Source organism: Coffea eugenioides, chromosome 7 (genome assembly GCF_003713205.1).
Source record: "Coffea eugenioides isolate CCC68of chromosome 7, Ceug_1.0, whole genome shotgun sequence".
Lineage (NCBI taxonomy): Eukaryota > Viridiplantae > Streptophyta > Magnoliopsida > Gentianales > Rubiaceae > Coffea > Coffea eugenioides.
In genome coordinates this window covers 2,301,052-2,317,167 of record NC_040041.1, presented here as the reverse complement: position 1 = coordinate 2,317,167, position 16,116 = coordinate 2,301,052, and the positions used below count along the sequence as shown (strand labels likewise).

At 37.6% G+C, this 16,116-nt stretch overlaps 4 protein-coding genes across 15 annotated transcripts; 3 read left to right on the top strand and 1 right to left on the bottom strand.

The window, feature by feature from the left end:
- The first annotated feature begins 1,757 nt into the window (after nucleotides 1–1,757).
- Nucleotides 1,758–5,593, top strand: LOC113777418 (maf-like protein DDB_G0281937). 12 transcript variants are annotated; one of them, XM_027322486.1, is made up of 10 exons: nucleotides 1,758–1,826; nucleotides 2,015–2,086; nucleotides 2,378–2,452; nucleotides 2,646–2,735; nucleotides 3,024–3,107; nucleotides 3,852–3,921; nucleotides 4,002–4,093; nucleotides 4,734–4,775; nucleotides 4,849–4,929; nucleotides 5,285–5,593. In XM_027322486.1, exons 1-10 carry the CDS (start codon nucleotides 1,800–1,802, stop codon nucleotides 5,354–5,356), a joined length of 705 nt encoding a protein of 234 aa, XP_027178287.1. In that variant the 5' UTR covers nucleotides 1,758–1,799; the 3' UTR covers nucleotides 5,357–5,593. The 12 variants fall into 12 exon arrangements, with proteins under 12 accessions (XP_027178287.1, XP_027178285.1, XP_027178292.1 ...); XM_027322484.1 differs by having other exon boundaries at nucleotides 2,015–2,095; XM_027322485.1 differs by having other exon boundaries at nucleotides 1,764–1,826; nucleotides 2,012–2,086.
- A 765-nt stretch (nucleotides 5,594–6,358) lies between these two features.
- LOC113778225 (60S ribosomal protein L6, mitochondrial) lies at nucleotides 6,359–8,355 on the top strand. The gene is made up of 2 exons (XM_027323549.1): nucleotides 6,359–6,549; nucleotides 7,692–8,355. The coding sequence occupies exon 2, from the start codon at nucleotides 7,701–7,703 to the stop codon at nucleotides 8,010–8,012; it is 312 nt and encodes a 103-aa protein (XP_027179350.1). The 5' UTR covers nucleotides 6,359–6,549; nucleotides 7,692–7,700; the 3' UTR covers nucleotides 8,013–8,355.
- A 780-nt stretch (nucleotides 8,356–9,135) lies between these two features.
- LOC113777962 (protein AE7-like 1) lies at nucleotides 9,136–11,648 on the top strand. The gene is made up of 5 exons (XM_027323198.1): nucleotides 9,136–9,310; nucleotides 9,632–9,737; nucleotides 10,588–10,687; nucleotides 10,893–10,938; nucleotides 11,374–11,648. The coding sequence occupies exons 1-5, from the start codon at nucleotides 9,196–9,198 to the stop codon at nucleotides 11,472–11,474; spliced, it is 468 nt and encodes a 155-aa protein (XP_027178999.1). The 5' UTR covers nucleotides 9,136–9,195; the 3' UTR covers nucleotides 11,475–11,648.
- A 716-nt stretch (nucleotides 11,649–12,364) lies between these two features.
- LOC113778134 (phosphatidylinositol transfer protein 3-like) lies at nucleotides 12,365–15,845 on the bottom strand. Its single transcript, XM_027323419.1, has 6 exons — nucleotides 15,661–15,845; nucleotides 13,885–13,961; nucleotides 13,619–13,795; nucleotides 13,367–13,465; nucleotides 12,988–13,233; nucleotides 12,365–12,892 (listed from the first exon to the last, which is right to left on the bottom strand). The coding sequence occupies exons 2-6, from the start codon at nucleotides 13,945–13,947 to the stop codon at nucleotides 12,593–12,595; spliced, it is 885 nt and encodes a 294-aa protein (XP_027179220.1). The 5' UTR covers nucleotides 13,948–13,961; nucleotides 15,661–15,845; the 3' UTR covers nucleotides 12,365–12,592.
- Nucleotides 15,846–16,116: the final 271 nt, after the last annotated feature.

Below are 16,116 nucleotides of genomic sequence, written 5' to 3'. Positions count from 1 at the left end.
AAGTCATGAAAATTTTTGCTAGTACCCTCCAGATTTGTGAAATTACACTCTTGTGCACCCTCGAAAATAGATTTTAGCTTTTGGAATAGTAATTTTATTTGTAGGGTTGGATTTCGGCCGTCCCTTTTACCATGTTGGCTCCTTTTGAGATTAAGTCCTAAATTCAAGAACAATTTTTTTTTTTTTTTGTATATCCTAAAAAACGGCATTCAAAAAATTAACCAAACAAATCCAATTAACCAGACTCTTTATTTTATACTATATATGTAAATTGGATGTAGTAATTATGATGAATAATGGCATTTAGTTAAAGGACAAATGGTCTGGCTTTAATATTTTTTTAAACCAAAAATAAAATAAGATAAAATGAATATAGACCTAAGCCCATCTAACCCAAGTTGATATGTAGCTCGGCCAGTCGTCCCATTTATGTCTTGGGCCGAAAGGATTCAGATCAACCTACCTTTCGAACCTTAATGAAATTATTATTTCTGGCAAAGTCCAAAAGCATCGTGCGCTTGGGTATAACAACTGTGACTCCAGTCCAAAGTACCCGTAATTCTTTTTCCTTTTTCTTTTTTTCACTCCCGCTCTGCCACAGGGAACATTGCAAAATTTATAATAAGGAAGAAAAGGAGAAAAAAAAGAGAAGACATAAAAGTTGAATTAAAAACCTCTTGATCGCCTCGCTAATGTTCCTGTCAACTAAGTTGAATTTTGAATAATATTCATGGATGATTTGAACACTGAAGTTATTTTTCGCATAATAGCAAAATGATGGGAAGAGAGCTAGATCAAGTATTAATCGAAGTCATCTCTGATTACACCTTACTTGTGGAAAATCATATGTTAGCTTTAGCTCATTTATGCTTTTTATTGGTACCAAACGATAGCACGGGGTAAAATCAATGGCTCACCCTTATGTCGTCCGATTTATCAAAGTCTCATGTAGCTATAAGACCTTTTAAGCTTTCTTAAATATTCCCACAATTTCCCGTTTACCTCCAAATTGTATGTAGTTTGCGGTAGGAGCGTTCATCCGCTGCTAAACGGGAATTCAATAAAAGAAATTCCAGGAATTTCGGAATTGATTTTTGAAGATCAATATCCAATTTATACTTTAGTTTGATAAATTGAATATTAATAATTAGATTTCAATCAAAAGAAACAGTAATTCGGCAATATTTGAAATCCGAAATGTCATAAGTTAATATTTTAATTTTCTCTAAAAAAGTTGTTATGGTAAAATAATATTTCCAACAAAAAAAATTCAATCAATTCAGCTAGTAACATCGTACTAGACCACTAGTTAGTAGTCAATAATTAACTAATTGCTATGTGTGTGTGTGTGTATATATATATATATTGTAAAAGTTTCCAAAATTTGGCTGATAATCAGTAATTCGGTGATCTATTTTTAATATCTATTCCAAACTATTTTACCAAATATTATAATTAGATATATTTGGGTATTACCAAATCCCTTCTTTATTTTTCGGCTTTTCTACTTTGTTGGCTGTCTAACTAAAAATTTCCGACTTAAACAGCCATATATTTGAGAAAAAACCGATTCATTTAGGATTAATCAGACTTTGCCCCTTTAAATCCCTAGTCGGACCGTTGGATTGGTCGAGCCCCAACCACAACCAGAACCAGGTGGAGAAAAAGCCCAACAGAGAACATTAAAAAAAAAAAAAAAAAAAAAAGGACTCTGTGGTATACAAAGTTGAAAATGGAACAAGTTGGCGGCCTTTCGGCTCACACAGAGCTTATCTCTCAACAAGTGCCCGTGGAGAGAGATGGCCCCAAGGAATGCGTCATTTAAGGTTAGCTAATCTTTAATCTTTTTGTGCCAGTCGATAGTTCGAAATATGGTCGGAGTTAGTCTCAGATTACACGCTTTTTTTTTTTTTTGGGCCAAAAATCTTTTGCTATTTTTGTTTACTACATGCATATATAATCGTACACTAACGTATATAACCTCGTACTACTTACTTCCAAACGATGCAAGAAGATAATCCTGGGTTCGTCTTCGATGGCTCGTCGACAAATTCTATCTGCGATGGGTTTCGAATTTACAGTCATGGTACATTTGGCCACTTGCTTAATTTACTAGTACTAAAATTTTTAACCATATGATGATTATTTTGAGGGAGGTTGTTATGTTGGACAGACTTCTACTCGTATTATATTCTCTTGAAAACATGAAAAGGTCTAGATCCTGCTACGATGATTTAAGCTTTATCGGCTTATAATGGTGCTAAATTACACATGTTAATTTTGCACCGGCACATTCACAGTTGAGTCAATAAAAATTTGTTAGTCTTTATCATTCCGATGGAAGCAGTAAACTCATTGATGGTTTTGAGAGGTTTAGACTGCAGATATAGATGAGAAAAGCGTGAGGAAAGAAAAGCCAGAGGACCTGGTGATGGCTCTAGCTGAGGCGAAGGTATGGATGCATACAGTGCTTCGTTAGACCAATTTTCTATGAGTAATGTTCTAGCTAAATGCTTGTTCTCAGCGTTATTTCCCTCACACTCTGCGGATTTCAATTTTGCTTGCTTTTGTGTTGTTTTATGATACAACCAAATACTCCTCAGAACCATATCTAGTTGAGATGTGAGGTTTGCATTCTTTTACAGAGGGAATTGGAAAGTCTCAATGCTAAAGGAAAATGCAGAGGTCTTTCAAGTAATGTTTCCAATATTCGTCCAGCTTTTCATGACAAGCGTGTATGTTGTTTTTCTTTTCAATCCCTTTGGACTCCATCTGATTCTAATTGCGGAATAGTGGTCCCTCACGATCCAGTAGTTTTTACGTCTGAGAATTGCTTATTCAACTCTCCTTCTGGTGGAAACCGTGTGAAGGTTATATATTAGTTTCTTTTTCCCTAGCTTACATCTCTGAAATGGATCAGTTTCTATGAACAAGGTTCTCCTACATAATGTCTGAGCTCGTTGCTGGCTACAATCTTTAAGCTTCTGGTTTGAGATGTGAATTTAGGTCCATTTCTTCTTTAGGCGGATGCTATAATATCGAGGCTGAAGAATACCAGTTATCTGGGGGAAAAAGAACAGCCTGTGCTGTTAATTACTGCAGACACAGTATGTTTCTTTATTCAGATACTACTAAGAACTATTCATTTTCTGCTTCTTTTGTTTTTCAGATGACTGTGATGTAATGTTTCGTGATTTGGTCCGAGCAGAAATAGAACTGTGTACCAGTCCTAAAGTACTGAGATATCAGAAAAGATTGAAAAATATCCGGAATGAGTGTTAGCAAATTCATTCTTTGTACAAGTCTTCTAGTAGCACGGAATTTTATGCTTTCCAAAAATTGTTTTAGGATGCACAAAACCAAGTATCATGAAAGTTAGCCATAGACTTTTTTGTAACAAAACCACAGAACAGAATATTGTCTACCAGTACAAGTGCAGCAACTAAAAGTGCAGTAAGATTGTCTCAGTTGTCGTTGTTTGCAACAAAAACGTTCTCTTTCAGCTAGTCTTACAAGCTAAAATGAAAATCAAGCATAATGGATTGAAGCTATGAGAGCTGGCATTCAAATGACAAAATCATGTTTGCTATGTATTAAAAGAGCTTATCTTTGTATATCTCTTTCATGTTACTCCATGCCACTATGCCTTTTCCTGGAATTTTAGATGTATGGCATTCACCTTATATTTCTTAAATTATGTGTCACAGGCCATGTTCTTCCTGTTTTCTTATGTATTAAAGTTAACTTGACATCAAGAGCAACAGTATAAAATTGCTAGACTCTAGTTGTTTCTTTGCTTGGAAGCTAGATTATTAGAGCTTTTGTCTTACCCAGATCTAATTGGTATTGAGGTAGCGGTGTTTGAAGGGACTGTCAGAGAAAAACCTTCAAGCAAGGAAGAGGCTCGCAAATATCTCCGAGGTCTGCTTAATACAGTTTCTTGTCAGTTGTGTTTAGTTTCTGGCACATCTAGACATGCCTACTACTGCTATTTCTTGCAGACTATTCCAGAGGTCATACTTCAGTTTTGGGTTCCGTTGTTGTATCCAACCTAACATCAGGTAACAGAAAGGGAGGATGGGATAGAGCAGAGGTACTTCCATCTCCTTCTCAACTGGATTCCCAAATAGATAAGAGATAACAATTTGTAAGGATTGGGACACATGCATACAACTCCCCAGTTTTGGCATGTGCATGAATGACTACGTCCAATTCTTACACAAAAGTCGGCTTCTATAAACGCTTTTGGATACCTTAGTGATCAGTGTTGAATCATATATTGAACTTCGTACTGTTTATGTGATGGATGGTCAATTACGAGTCATCCCCACTTATAGAAACATGTTGATTTATTTGACTAGAAAAAAACATGACACTACCTCATCTTGGCGGCAATTTGAGTTATCTGTTAGAAGGTTTTCCCGATTCTTTTTCTCCTTGGGGCTTTTATGAGGACAGGAGAGGTGGACTGGAATCTGTTTATTTCTGCTCAGGTGATTTGAGATGGGGATCAACTTTGACCATTCCTTGAAGCTAGACCTCAGAAGTACTTGAAGTCAATATATTCCATATTATGAGTAAAAACCTGAAAGTGACTGCAAGCATACATTAACCCATGTTGTTCATTGGATGTCATGATGCTAATCTTTGATGAAGTTTAATTGAGGATGACCTCAGAATCACTGAGATGCTTGGAAGAACAGTACTTAATTCTTGTCAATGTTCTTTTGCAGGTTTATTTCCACGAGATACCAGATGACGTTATAGATAACCTGGTAAGAAATAATCTTTACCCGAGTGCTAATTACCCCTAATTGTGCTTTTTTAAGTTTTACAAATCTTCCTCAGATTGAGGAGGGGATAATACTCAATGTTTCTGGAGCCCTGATGCTTGAACACCCACTGACATTGCCCTTTGTTGACACAGTGGTTAGTATCTCTGTGGTATTCATCTTCGTTTCGTGAATTTGAATATCATTTTTTTTGGGCACATTTGTTATTTCAAACAGCATTTTCCCTGACCTAAAGGGTTGACACTCCTTGAAACGTTCCAGTAACCAAACAAATCCTGGCCCCCAGGAATTATTAAACAATCAACCTTCGCAGTTATGAGCAGAAGTATTAAGAGCATAATAGTTTTTCAGACAAAATGATAAAGTCAGCATCGTTGCCGAATTTTTTTTTTATTTTTTGCTGAGTTAATCTCCTCGATGACTTGATTGGGTGAATATTGAGCATGATGTTAAAGTCTGTTTGTTTTTAACATAGATCCCATTTTTGTCAGATAGGCACTGCTGATCATGTCATGGGGCTTTCAAAAGCTCTCACAGAAAAGTTGATTCAGGAAGCCCTGTAGCTGCTCTCGTGTTTTCCAACTCTTACTGCATCTTCAGCTTCTATTGCAATGTACTGATGCAGTCACACTCACACCACCACCAGAGCTGACCATTAGGTGCTTCTAAATAGCCATATCGTCATAATAGTCCTCCTGCTTGTCTTTCCAGATATGTTTAGGCTCGACAGAGTTTTTCCATTTTGTATCTTGATTCAAAATGAATGTTCTAAGAAAACCATTTATCTTGATTGTTACCAAGTGCTGTCTCCTTTCAGTTATTTTACCTCATAAGAGGAGAGACCTGCCCAAAATGCACGCTGTAGGGTCATAAAATTCTTGCCATAATTCATTGCTTAGAATCTTAAAAATTCAACCAGAAAAGTTACAGTAGAAGGATTTCAAAAGCAATCTTATAAGGCAATCTCTTTTCTCCCGTAATCTCGTTTTGGAATTTTAAAGATGTAACGCGTAAAAATTTTCAAATACTTTTTTTGTCAATTAAATGAATTTCACTCCTTGTTCTAATTCTAATAGTTCCAAAGAAACCACTTTAGATGCAATTGGATGTGGTCAAATAATTTCTTCTTTTTTTTTTTTCCTTTTTTGGGTTGCTATCATCAGAAATTGTTGAGCATCAAATTTATGTTTTTGGATTATTTTTTCAATGCATTGATTATGGACCAGTAAATGCATTAAAATATTTCTCTACTCTGCAGAAAGATCCCTTATAACAAATTCATTAACTGAAAAAGAGAGAGAGAGCTTTTGTCAAGAAGTCAATTGACTCTTACTGACTAAACAAACCTAATCCCCAGAGCATACTCCAAAAGCCGGCAACTCTTGGAGCAGCCCCAGGAGACTTATCTACCCAACAAACCCCAACCCCCTCCCCGATGTGGGACTATAACTCGCTCAATCACCCTGCTACTAAGAGAAAAAGAGAGAGAGAGCGAGAGTAGTTAATCAACCACATCCATCCTTCGGGGGAAAAAAAAATTTAAAACAAGAACCCACCCAATTATCAAAACCCGCCCAAAAAACTTTCCAGTTCCCAAAACAGCTCAAGCCCACAAGCCCGCTCCATCCGACTCCAACCCATCGGCTCCCCCTGCCGCGATACCTTCTTTCTGCTTGAGGAACCATCAGTCGCCCTTTGGCTTCGCTGCCACCCGCTTGCTGTTCTTTTGGAGGAGACAAGATAGGCCTAGAGATTGGTACGGGATTAGTTTCTTACTGTTTTTGGCGTATATTTATTCCATTGATTTTATCCAATAGATTCCACTTGCCAATGTTATTGGGATGTGCTTGGATGATCGTCTTTGTCTTTTGATTAATCTTGGTAAAACATAACTAGTCTTTAGTATGGTTTTCAGTTAAAATGGGCTTGTTGGGGCATTCGGCTGCATTTATCATTTGTGCGTAGTAGATGTTTGACGATATGCCAAAGAGGAATGTATAGGTATCTATCTATTCGAGAGCTCAGTAGTAGCTAGTGAAAAGTGTTTATTCATTAAGTTGGGAAGTAAAAAGAACTGCATTGGGGTTTTATCCTGGTTTTGCAGCTACTTTGATCATGTGCAGTCACCTTGTGTATTTTTTTTTTTTTTTATGAATCCCTATTAGCTTCTCAAAATATGGTAGAGCATTGTGATTTGCCTATTTGCTTTCTTTGTTGTCTTTTTAGGAGTTGTATAATTAAGATAATTGGGTTTATTCTCATTTGTACCCTAACTTTTTCCTGCCTGTACTCTTGTTAGTGCAAACTAGCTGCCTGACTTGGTTTGAATTGATCTACCCACCCTTTTGGTGCATCGTTATTTGGTTTTTTGTCGTGCATTTCTTGTTGTTCCCATCATATGACGAATATTGCTGGATTTGAGATTTTTAGTTTATCACAAAATTAAGTTAAAAGCAGATGTTAATGCCCATGAATTGTTGTCACTTCGTGACTGCTTCTGGTTTTTGCTCTCTTGATGCTTATCTGTTGTCGCTGAGGCTGAATCTTTTAGCCTTTTTGGCATCCTTTTGCTTGTGGCTTTCTTTCCTCTAATGCTCTGGATGTGTGTTTGCAACATTGAAGCTTTTTTCTTTTTGCAAAAAAAGGTACACAAAAATGAGCTCAAAGGCATATCTATTTCATCTTAAATGTTTTGAACATGATTGTGAGGTCAAAATATGGCTACAACACCATGTTCCAAAACTTAAAAGAGTTCTTCAGAAAACATTTTGCAGAAGAAGATAGAAAACTCGCATATGCATGTGCTTCTCTTCTGTTGGTTATCAAGTCAAACCGTGTAGCACAGATATGATTTGCCCTCTTGACCTTTGGCTACTCTTGTTTTTGTGGTCTGGTCAGTTGTTGCAAATGGAAGCCAAGTTCTTTCGCTTTCTTAAGATCGTGGGAGTTGGTTTCAAAGCCAGAGCGGAATCGGAAGGTCGTCTCTTGTATCTAAGACTGGGTTACAGCCATGAGGTAGAACTGACCGTGCCTCCAGCAGTTCGGGTATTTTGCTTCAAAAACAATGTAGTATGCTGCACGGGGATCGACAAGCAAAGGGTTCATCAATTTGCTGCTGCTGTCCGTAGCTGTAAGCCACCAGAAGTTTACAAAGGCAAAGGTATCATGTACCTGGATGAAGTGATAAAGAAGAAGCAAGGAAAGACGTCCAAAAAATAGTTGGATAGGTGATTGAATGGGACATGGAATGTTTTGCTCCTCATAAAGCAGCACGCTTGACTAGATTAAAACCACAGAGATTCAGTTTGATAGCTGCTGTTCTGTTAGTCCATTCCTCCTCTGTTTTGAATATGAAGTAACCCATTTGAGATGATGTCGTGAATGAGCAATAGTGATGCTCGCCATCTTTGTCATGTTTTGGTTATTGAGACGCAGATACGTGCCTCCTTGAGACCACTGCGGCACTGAAGCTTTCGATGCGTGTATAATTTCCAATTTACTCTTTTTTAGTTGCTGGATTCGGGGCAGATACAAAATGTAATTGGCAATTGCTTCTTTTTCGTGTTTTGACCCCCATCATCACAAGATACTCAGTCTACTAGGACAAAATATAAGAAGAGGGAAAAAAACTTCCATTCCGTTTTATTGCAGGTTCATCCCTTGACGAAAACTTTTAGCCTTAGATGTTTCCTTTCCTCTAGAATATGTAGCCACCTTCTTTCCTTTGTTAGAATCATTCCACAATGTCACGGAAAAGGATGGGTCAGAAAATTGGGCCGATCTGGGGAAGGGGGATGACATAAAGGGTCAACAAAGAAAAGCTCGAAGTCGAAATTACGAGTCCCGACGAAATCAGGTCCGGTGCATGAATCCGGATGTTTACAAGTTTAGTCCCATACATAATATAGATACGACAAGCAAATAAGCATACCCAGCTCTAAGCATACTTATGGATCCTAAGTGTCCTAGTACACTTTGTATAGTGAATTGAACAGTTGCTCAAGTATTGTACAGTTTTATTATCTATAAAATGTCATCTATCATTTCCGGAAAATATATATATATATATATATATATATATATAGATACGACGAGCATAAACCCCTGTTGCCGGTCCTACTTGCTCACTGCTAAACTGCTAATTAAATTAACACCCTTATGAGCTGTGACTGGCCTTTGAAAGTTAATGAACAAGAGCTGAATCAATTTGTCCCAAAAAAAAAAACCAATAATAATAAAGGAATTAAGGAAGAGAATTGATTAATCAGTAGTCTAGTAGTGGTGCAGTATTATTCTTCAACAGAAAACAGACAAGAGGGTTGATAGTGTGTTTTTTCCTAGTGTCAAAAAAAAAAAAAAGAGTGTGTTTTTCTCCGGAGAGAGAAAGAGAGAAAGAAGAAAGATGACATTGGGGCTGATAAATGCAAACCCGGTGGTGCACGCCAAGAAAGAAAGAGTGGCTCGCCCCCTCGACGATCCTCACGCCGACGACGCCGTGGATCCTCTCGAGATTTACGATATCCTTAATCCCGTTACCCCCCAATCACAAAAAAAAAAAAAAAAAAAATCGTCTTTGGTTGCTTTTCTCTTCAATTGTTCTTGCTCTTGTTTTGAATCATATCAGTTAAAAAGAAAGTTTTGTTGTCTTTGAGTTTCACTGCTAAGTGCTAAGCTGCAGCGGAGATGTGATTAATTATAATTAGTCCTAGTTCTTCAACTTGCTTAGCACCAAAATAATATTTACTACTGCCATCTCAAAAGCCCTTTGTTTCATTATTATGTTGGGTGTTAAAATCAGAGTTGTTGCTGTGATCTTTGACTTGGCAAGTTTGGATTACATTACGTGAGAGATATAAGGGATCCGGAGCATCCGTATTCACTAGAGCAGCTCAGCGTTCTGTCTGAGGAGTCCATCACTGTTGATGAGAAGCTTGGCCGGATTTTGTGAGCGCCCCCCCCTCCCCCCTCTTTTCCTCCATTTCACCTGTTTTCATTTATTATTGTTATATTTGTATTGTGGCTTCCATTCAATGAATGAGAAAAAAGAAGTATTATTAATTTCAGATAGTACAGAGTTAATAAAGCTTGTAACTTTCATCAAAAGTTCAGGGGGAATGTGAAGATCAACTCTATTCATTCTCCACACAAGTCTTATAGCTTTATTACCAGCATTGTTCCTCAATTCATTTCCAGAGCTTGCTGCTTTCATAAGATTGATGTGCGGGATTTTAGTTATTTTCCTTATTGGAGAAGTGGGTGGGAGAGTTTGGGGGATGTGGTTATTGTAGTCACTGTCTCTAGTACATCTCATCTCACACAGTGGTTATTGTAGTGGTCAAGGACTCAATCGAGGCATGATACATGCCAGGATGAGGAGTCCTGCGTTAAGCATCTTAAAAATTGTTGTCATTGCTAGTATTTAGTTAGTCATCCTGTGTTTGAGTTTCCTGGACAGCTGATATGTTCCTACTGACAAGGTTCAGTGCTTCGTTGTGATGGAGCATGAATGATCAACCAGTTAATGCCAATTTATCAGAATAATTACCACTCAAAAGAGAACAAGAATCACTACCACATATTATTTGTGTACCTGACTTTACTAATCTTTCTCCCTGTCAAATACATCTGTCCCGATTATACTCCCCATTGATGTGGGAAAAGCGACCATTTTAGTATTAGTATCTTGCTCTCTTTTAAATTCCTGTCGTGCCTCATCCCACAAACAAAAAGCCCGGAAGAACATGTTGTTTAGGGATTTTCTCTATTAGTGCTGACTTCTTTCGTTCATTTGTAGGATAACCTTCACGCCTACCATTCAGCACTGCAGCATGGCAACTGTAATTGGTCTTTGCCTGAGAGAGAAACTGAAGGATTGTTTCCCTGCACATTTTAAGGTTGACTTCTCCACCTCTATACTCATCGGCACTTTTCGATTTTGTTTCTGGACAAAGTTTCTGACTTCTTTCAATGCAGTTTTTACTTGCATATTTTCCTTGTAATTATATGTTGAGATACATTTGGATAATTTATCATTGCAACTAACTAACTAACTGTTTAGTACGTCTTTGAGATTCATGAATCTAACTTAAAGTTTTGCAGGTCGATATAAAAGTGGCTCCTGGATCTCATGCTGATGAAGAAGCAGGTTAACTAAGAAAACCGCAAATATTCATTTCCATCATTGAGAATGCTTGTTCTTTTTCATATCCCAATATTGACCAATGATTTGAAATATTCAAAAGAGGTGTGTGTGTTAAACGTTACCTGGGTTTGGTAAGCTTGTGTATTTTTGGAACTCATTAGCTCTGGGTCTTGTGCCTAAGTTAGTTCCTGTTTTTTGAATTTAATCAAGGATTAGATGTTATCCATACTACAGCTAGTAGGGGAAAAGGTTGCTTTTTGAAAGTGCTTTTGTTTGTTCTATTGAACCTTCAAGCTGCTGGTCTCTCTCTCTCTCTCTCAATTTTCATTAATTTGGTTTCTTTACTGGATCCCCATTTCAACTTTTTCTTCACAATCTATTCAACTGCTATATTAGCCCAAGTTAAAGCAAATCTTTGTTGTTTGTCTTTTCCTGCAGTTAATAAGCAATTAAATGATAAAGAAAGAGTTGCTGCAGCCCTGGAGAACCCAAACCTTCGCCAACTAGTAACCGAGTGCCTTTACTCCAGTGAACTTTGATTGGTTAACCTTACTGGAGGAGTTTACTTCTTGTGCAATCAGGATGAGGCTTCCTTTGTATCATAACTTGATCTCTCAAATGAGAATGTTACATCCTTTCCTTTTGCGAGTGTATGTAAAGTATTGTTCTAAATCAAACTAATAAATAAAGTCTGAAGTAATTATCCCTTGTTAGCTGAGGTCAGCAAGAAAAGCATGAAGTATGGCGCTCTTCTGTGGGCAAGATATAGGAAGTTGATATGCTCCTGGACAGGAGTAGAAGTTTCTCTTTTAGTCAGATTCTAGGCAGATGGTTCTGCAGGCTTCTAGTTTATGATCATTACTTAATCAATGAAAACCTTTATTGAGAAACCTATTCAAGGTGGTTGCTCTCTCCTACCATCCAAACACTAAGAATAAGATTGTAAACGCATTGTTGGTCATTGCGGTTGCCTTAAAACGATCACTAGACAGGCGATTAGCTGACTACTGAACTTTCCAACAGCCTCAGGGCAGATCATTAAGCAGTAACGAGTGATAAATGTCAGCATTTGTCGCTTGAGGATTATAACCATAGACCTTTTCCAAGCAATGAGAGCAAGGATTGTAACTTGAGGCAATCTGAAAGTTTGCAAACTCATACGTACCTGAGCTTCTTTAGGAACCTTAACTAACTTGATTCGTGCTGGGCATCTAGAATTGATCCTTCTGACTTGCAAGTTCTTGACTGTTAATCCTCGAAGTTGTTAACTCGTCACCTTGGGCCAGCTTTCAAGAAATAAAAAATGATTTTCGATCATTGTTACCAGTTAAAAGTGTAGCAAGTTTTTACTCATCCACAAGGATTGAAATCAGAGTCTGGTCTATAAAAATATGTGGCAGGTCTAAGAATTTAACGATCAGATGCAAGATTGGTTTCCACCATATTCACGTTTTTCAGTCAGCTAGTGCGAGTTAAAACAGATACTGAAGGTGGATAAACTACCTCGGGATGGTACTCAGTTATTGAATCATTTAACTCGTCATTGCAGGTTAATATGGCAAAAGGGTTTTAACTGCCAAGCAAGGGCAGGAAAACGTAATTCGCTTGCATGATACATTTATTTGTTTCTTGATTTCATCAATCAAGACATTTTTACTCAGCTTGCAGCTGACGCAAGACTCCCCGGTTCAGGAATCACAACAGCTTCAGAGTTGCCATTTATGCCATTCAGTGGTGTAATGTCAAATCCCCAGTATTTAGCAGTTCTTACATCTTCCTCGACCATCAATCTTGAAAATTCTTCATGATCATACTTCAGGGTAGCCTTTCCTCCGAACTCACTGGGGAGGTTTTCAGCGTCAAAAAAGGTCTTCATCAGCTCCATGCTACTTTTGTTGTTTGGATACACAAAATGTATCTTCTGAAAAGTTTTTGGATCCACGAAGTATCTGACGACCTGAAAAAGAAGAGGAAAGCAGTTCTTCAACACGCTAAGAACTTCAAAGTTCTTTTTGTAGGTAGGGTTGGAGGGAATGGAAGTAGCGCTCATACCTTCCAAAATGCCTCGAAAATTCTAGGTGGGCTATACAGAATTATTAAACCAAGTCTCTCTGGGTAATGGTTCTGTAGAACATAAATTATATCTCGGGCTGTTGAGATGGCAATGTTAGTGTTCAATGACCAACCGTTGAAGTCTATGAGCCATGACATCTGCTCTTGGCCTTCTGGCAAGTCCAGAACGGCATTTTCTATCAGATAAACTAGATGACGGATGTTTCCCTCAGGAGACGCCGAGTTCTGCAACAATAGATAACTTTCATGTTATAAAAAAAAAAAAAAAAACTTACAGCATCAGTAGAAATAGCAAACTCATTTGAAATAGATACCAAGGAAGTTTTTAACAGGAAAGGCAAAAAACTTGGAAGTATACCTGCATTCCGGGCCTCATTATAAGGACAGTTCTCCCCAGTCGATCATGAAAATTTGCTCTGGAGACTTTGCCAGTCTCACCTTCATGTGCTACTTCATGCTGTAGATGGTAAAAATGATTGCCATAGTCAGTCAAAGAACCATGGAGATACTCTTTAAGAGGTAAAACAAGAAAAGAAGAAGAGCAAGGGAATGCAGGGTTAGTTTTATGCATTAGCATTTTTATGAAGTTCTTCATGGTACGATATATTACCCAACGGATTTCTTCTGGCTTATAAGTTGCTCTCCACTTTAGTGACTCCTCCAACATTTTCTTAGCCTTGTTAACATACCAATTTCGGGCTTCCAGGTATCTCCTTAGACAAGCATCTGAACAGTACTTTAAGCTGCGTCCAGTTTGAGGTCCAATGGCAGTCCCTAGTTCTCTGACCTGCTCACAAAGAATCAGCTAATTAAATGACGCACAAAAAGATGATTGCCAGATTTTCTTAATCTGAGGCTCCATCTTGTCTTGGTTACCTTAGCATCTTTCTCCGCTGAATTCTCCTCACGATTGCTACTAGACTGCTTTTTCCAGAACATGGTTAATGCTTAACCTGCAAACAATAAGGAGACAATTACATTTCAATAACCTTTGAATATGACCAAATATTTGCAAATAAAACGTTTTTTTGTTAACAAAACTCGTGAAAACTAGTCAAAGCATTAGAACCAGTGGCAGTATATACATCTTTAGGCGGACATAAAGAAGATTGTATGCATAAGAAAGCGCTTTTATTTCCATGGCCAATTGAGCTGAAGCTCGAATCTTCATCGTGCAAGCTAGAATATGTGAAAAGTAGACATAACAAACACGATAGCTTTTCATAGCAGTAGTTTCTTTTCAAGGTCAGAAGTCAAATATTATTTATGCTGTTGGAGATTGAAACAAAGCGTGTATACTTCATTTTTTTTTTCTTTTTACAGATAATAAACAAAATTTAAATTGTAAATTCATAATTCCGTCTATTTGTACACGGATAATAAACAAGATTTATTTTTCTTAATTATGAAGATCAAGAAATTGAATAGAAGTACAAAGAAAAGCATCTTATGCGGAAAATTCAGCAGTAATCTGTATAACGCCTCCGTTATCCTTCAAAATTGGATGTCGCACTTTACAGATGCCTGCGGAACTAAAGACCCAATGTGAATTCAGATCTTTATTTAGTTTTAGTAGTCCTGCCCTGTTATTAATTTCTAGCTCCATGAAGAAAAAAGGATAGTCATAAAGAGAAACTAAATGCCAGAGTCAAACACGTTATTTTGACAACTAATGTAGCGAGACCAACGTAATTCCTGAAGCCATCAACAAAGCTTGCCTACTGTCATGTCAAACGATTGGGAACGTTGCTAGTTTGACTCTGCCAATAATGCGTGGCGTTACTGAAGATGAAATGTTTCAATTTTTATAAGATGAGAGGTTTTTTTGACTTTCTTACATTTGCCAGACAGATCCCACCATTTCTTTTACTAACTCCTGCTGATTCAGTGAACAGATAAACCACAAGCAAATGGAGATCGCAAATCACACGAACAATTATTTATCAGCAAGCGAATCATTCAGATACACTACTATTATTGCATTAGGAGGCTCAGGGAGTAGTTGAGGTCTTGACTCTTGAGTTGCCATAGAAGAAGAGTTAGATCAAAAGTTCAGATCGTTTTCACATTATTGAATAATCACAATAAATGGGAACGCCGGCTACGCTTCATCAACTAATTTATACTAGTACACTTCCATGTGCACAATGCATACTCGGTGATCTACAATACTGATGGAAAAAGCTCTCAAAACCAAGTAGAACCAGGGAAAAGATTTGGTCTGAGCTTCTGATCTAGCATGAGGAGAAGTGGTCTGAAAGTCGCATGTCATGTCCATCATCAAAGCAAAAACTGGAAATGCCGAGCCCTTTTTTCAGAAAACAGTACCTATGGAAAACAACACTACTAGTATGGAAATCATCGAAGAAAAACTGTTGCTGACTAATCCGATCAGGATTTCTGTAATCTTTTCCCGTTCTTTTCTTGGTCTGTCTTTCCTTTTCTTTTCTTTTTTTTTTTCAAGAGTTATTTCATATTCATCCAAGTTCGTGAAAAATGTAAATGATCCTTCATCGGTTGATCCGTGGAAGCGTAAAAAGGATCAAGATTACGTAAAGCTCGTAGTAGTGTTATGGTATGAAAAGGGAAAACATAAGCTTAAAAGACATTTGCAGCATAATGAAACAGTTGGTTATAATCAAGGTAACTGACCTGAGCAACGTCGTACAAGAAACTAAGAAAAATCTGTGACTTCAAACTTCAACGTTCAAGCTCTCTCGAATTCCAGAGAAATAAAGAAATGGTCGCTCGAAATTTAGAGAGGTAGAGAAATGGAGAAATTTCTGGTCGGATGCTTTATTTTGGCTTTTTGGCCCGGACGAGCATTGAGTTTGTCAAAGTTGTAGTACTACTATGATATTTTGGAGACTTTATAGAGGGACGAGTCAAAGAGAGGAACAATAATAAAATAATTTTTCGTGATGATGAAATGACAGAAGTGCCCCGGCACACTTGGACTTCTGCTAACGACCAAGTGTCCAAGTCAAGTCAAGTTGTGGCTGCAGTCTTAGAAATTGGAATTGGATGGCTAATTTTTCCGACTACCGAATCAACCAGTAGTACGACAGTTTTGACTGAGACGGCAGCGATTAGATAATTTACTAATTG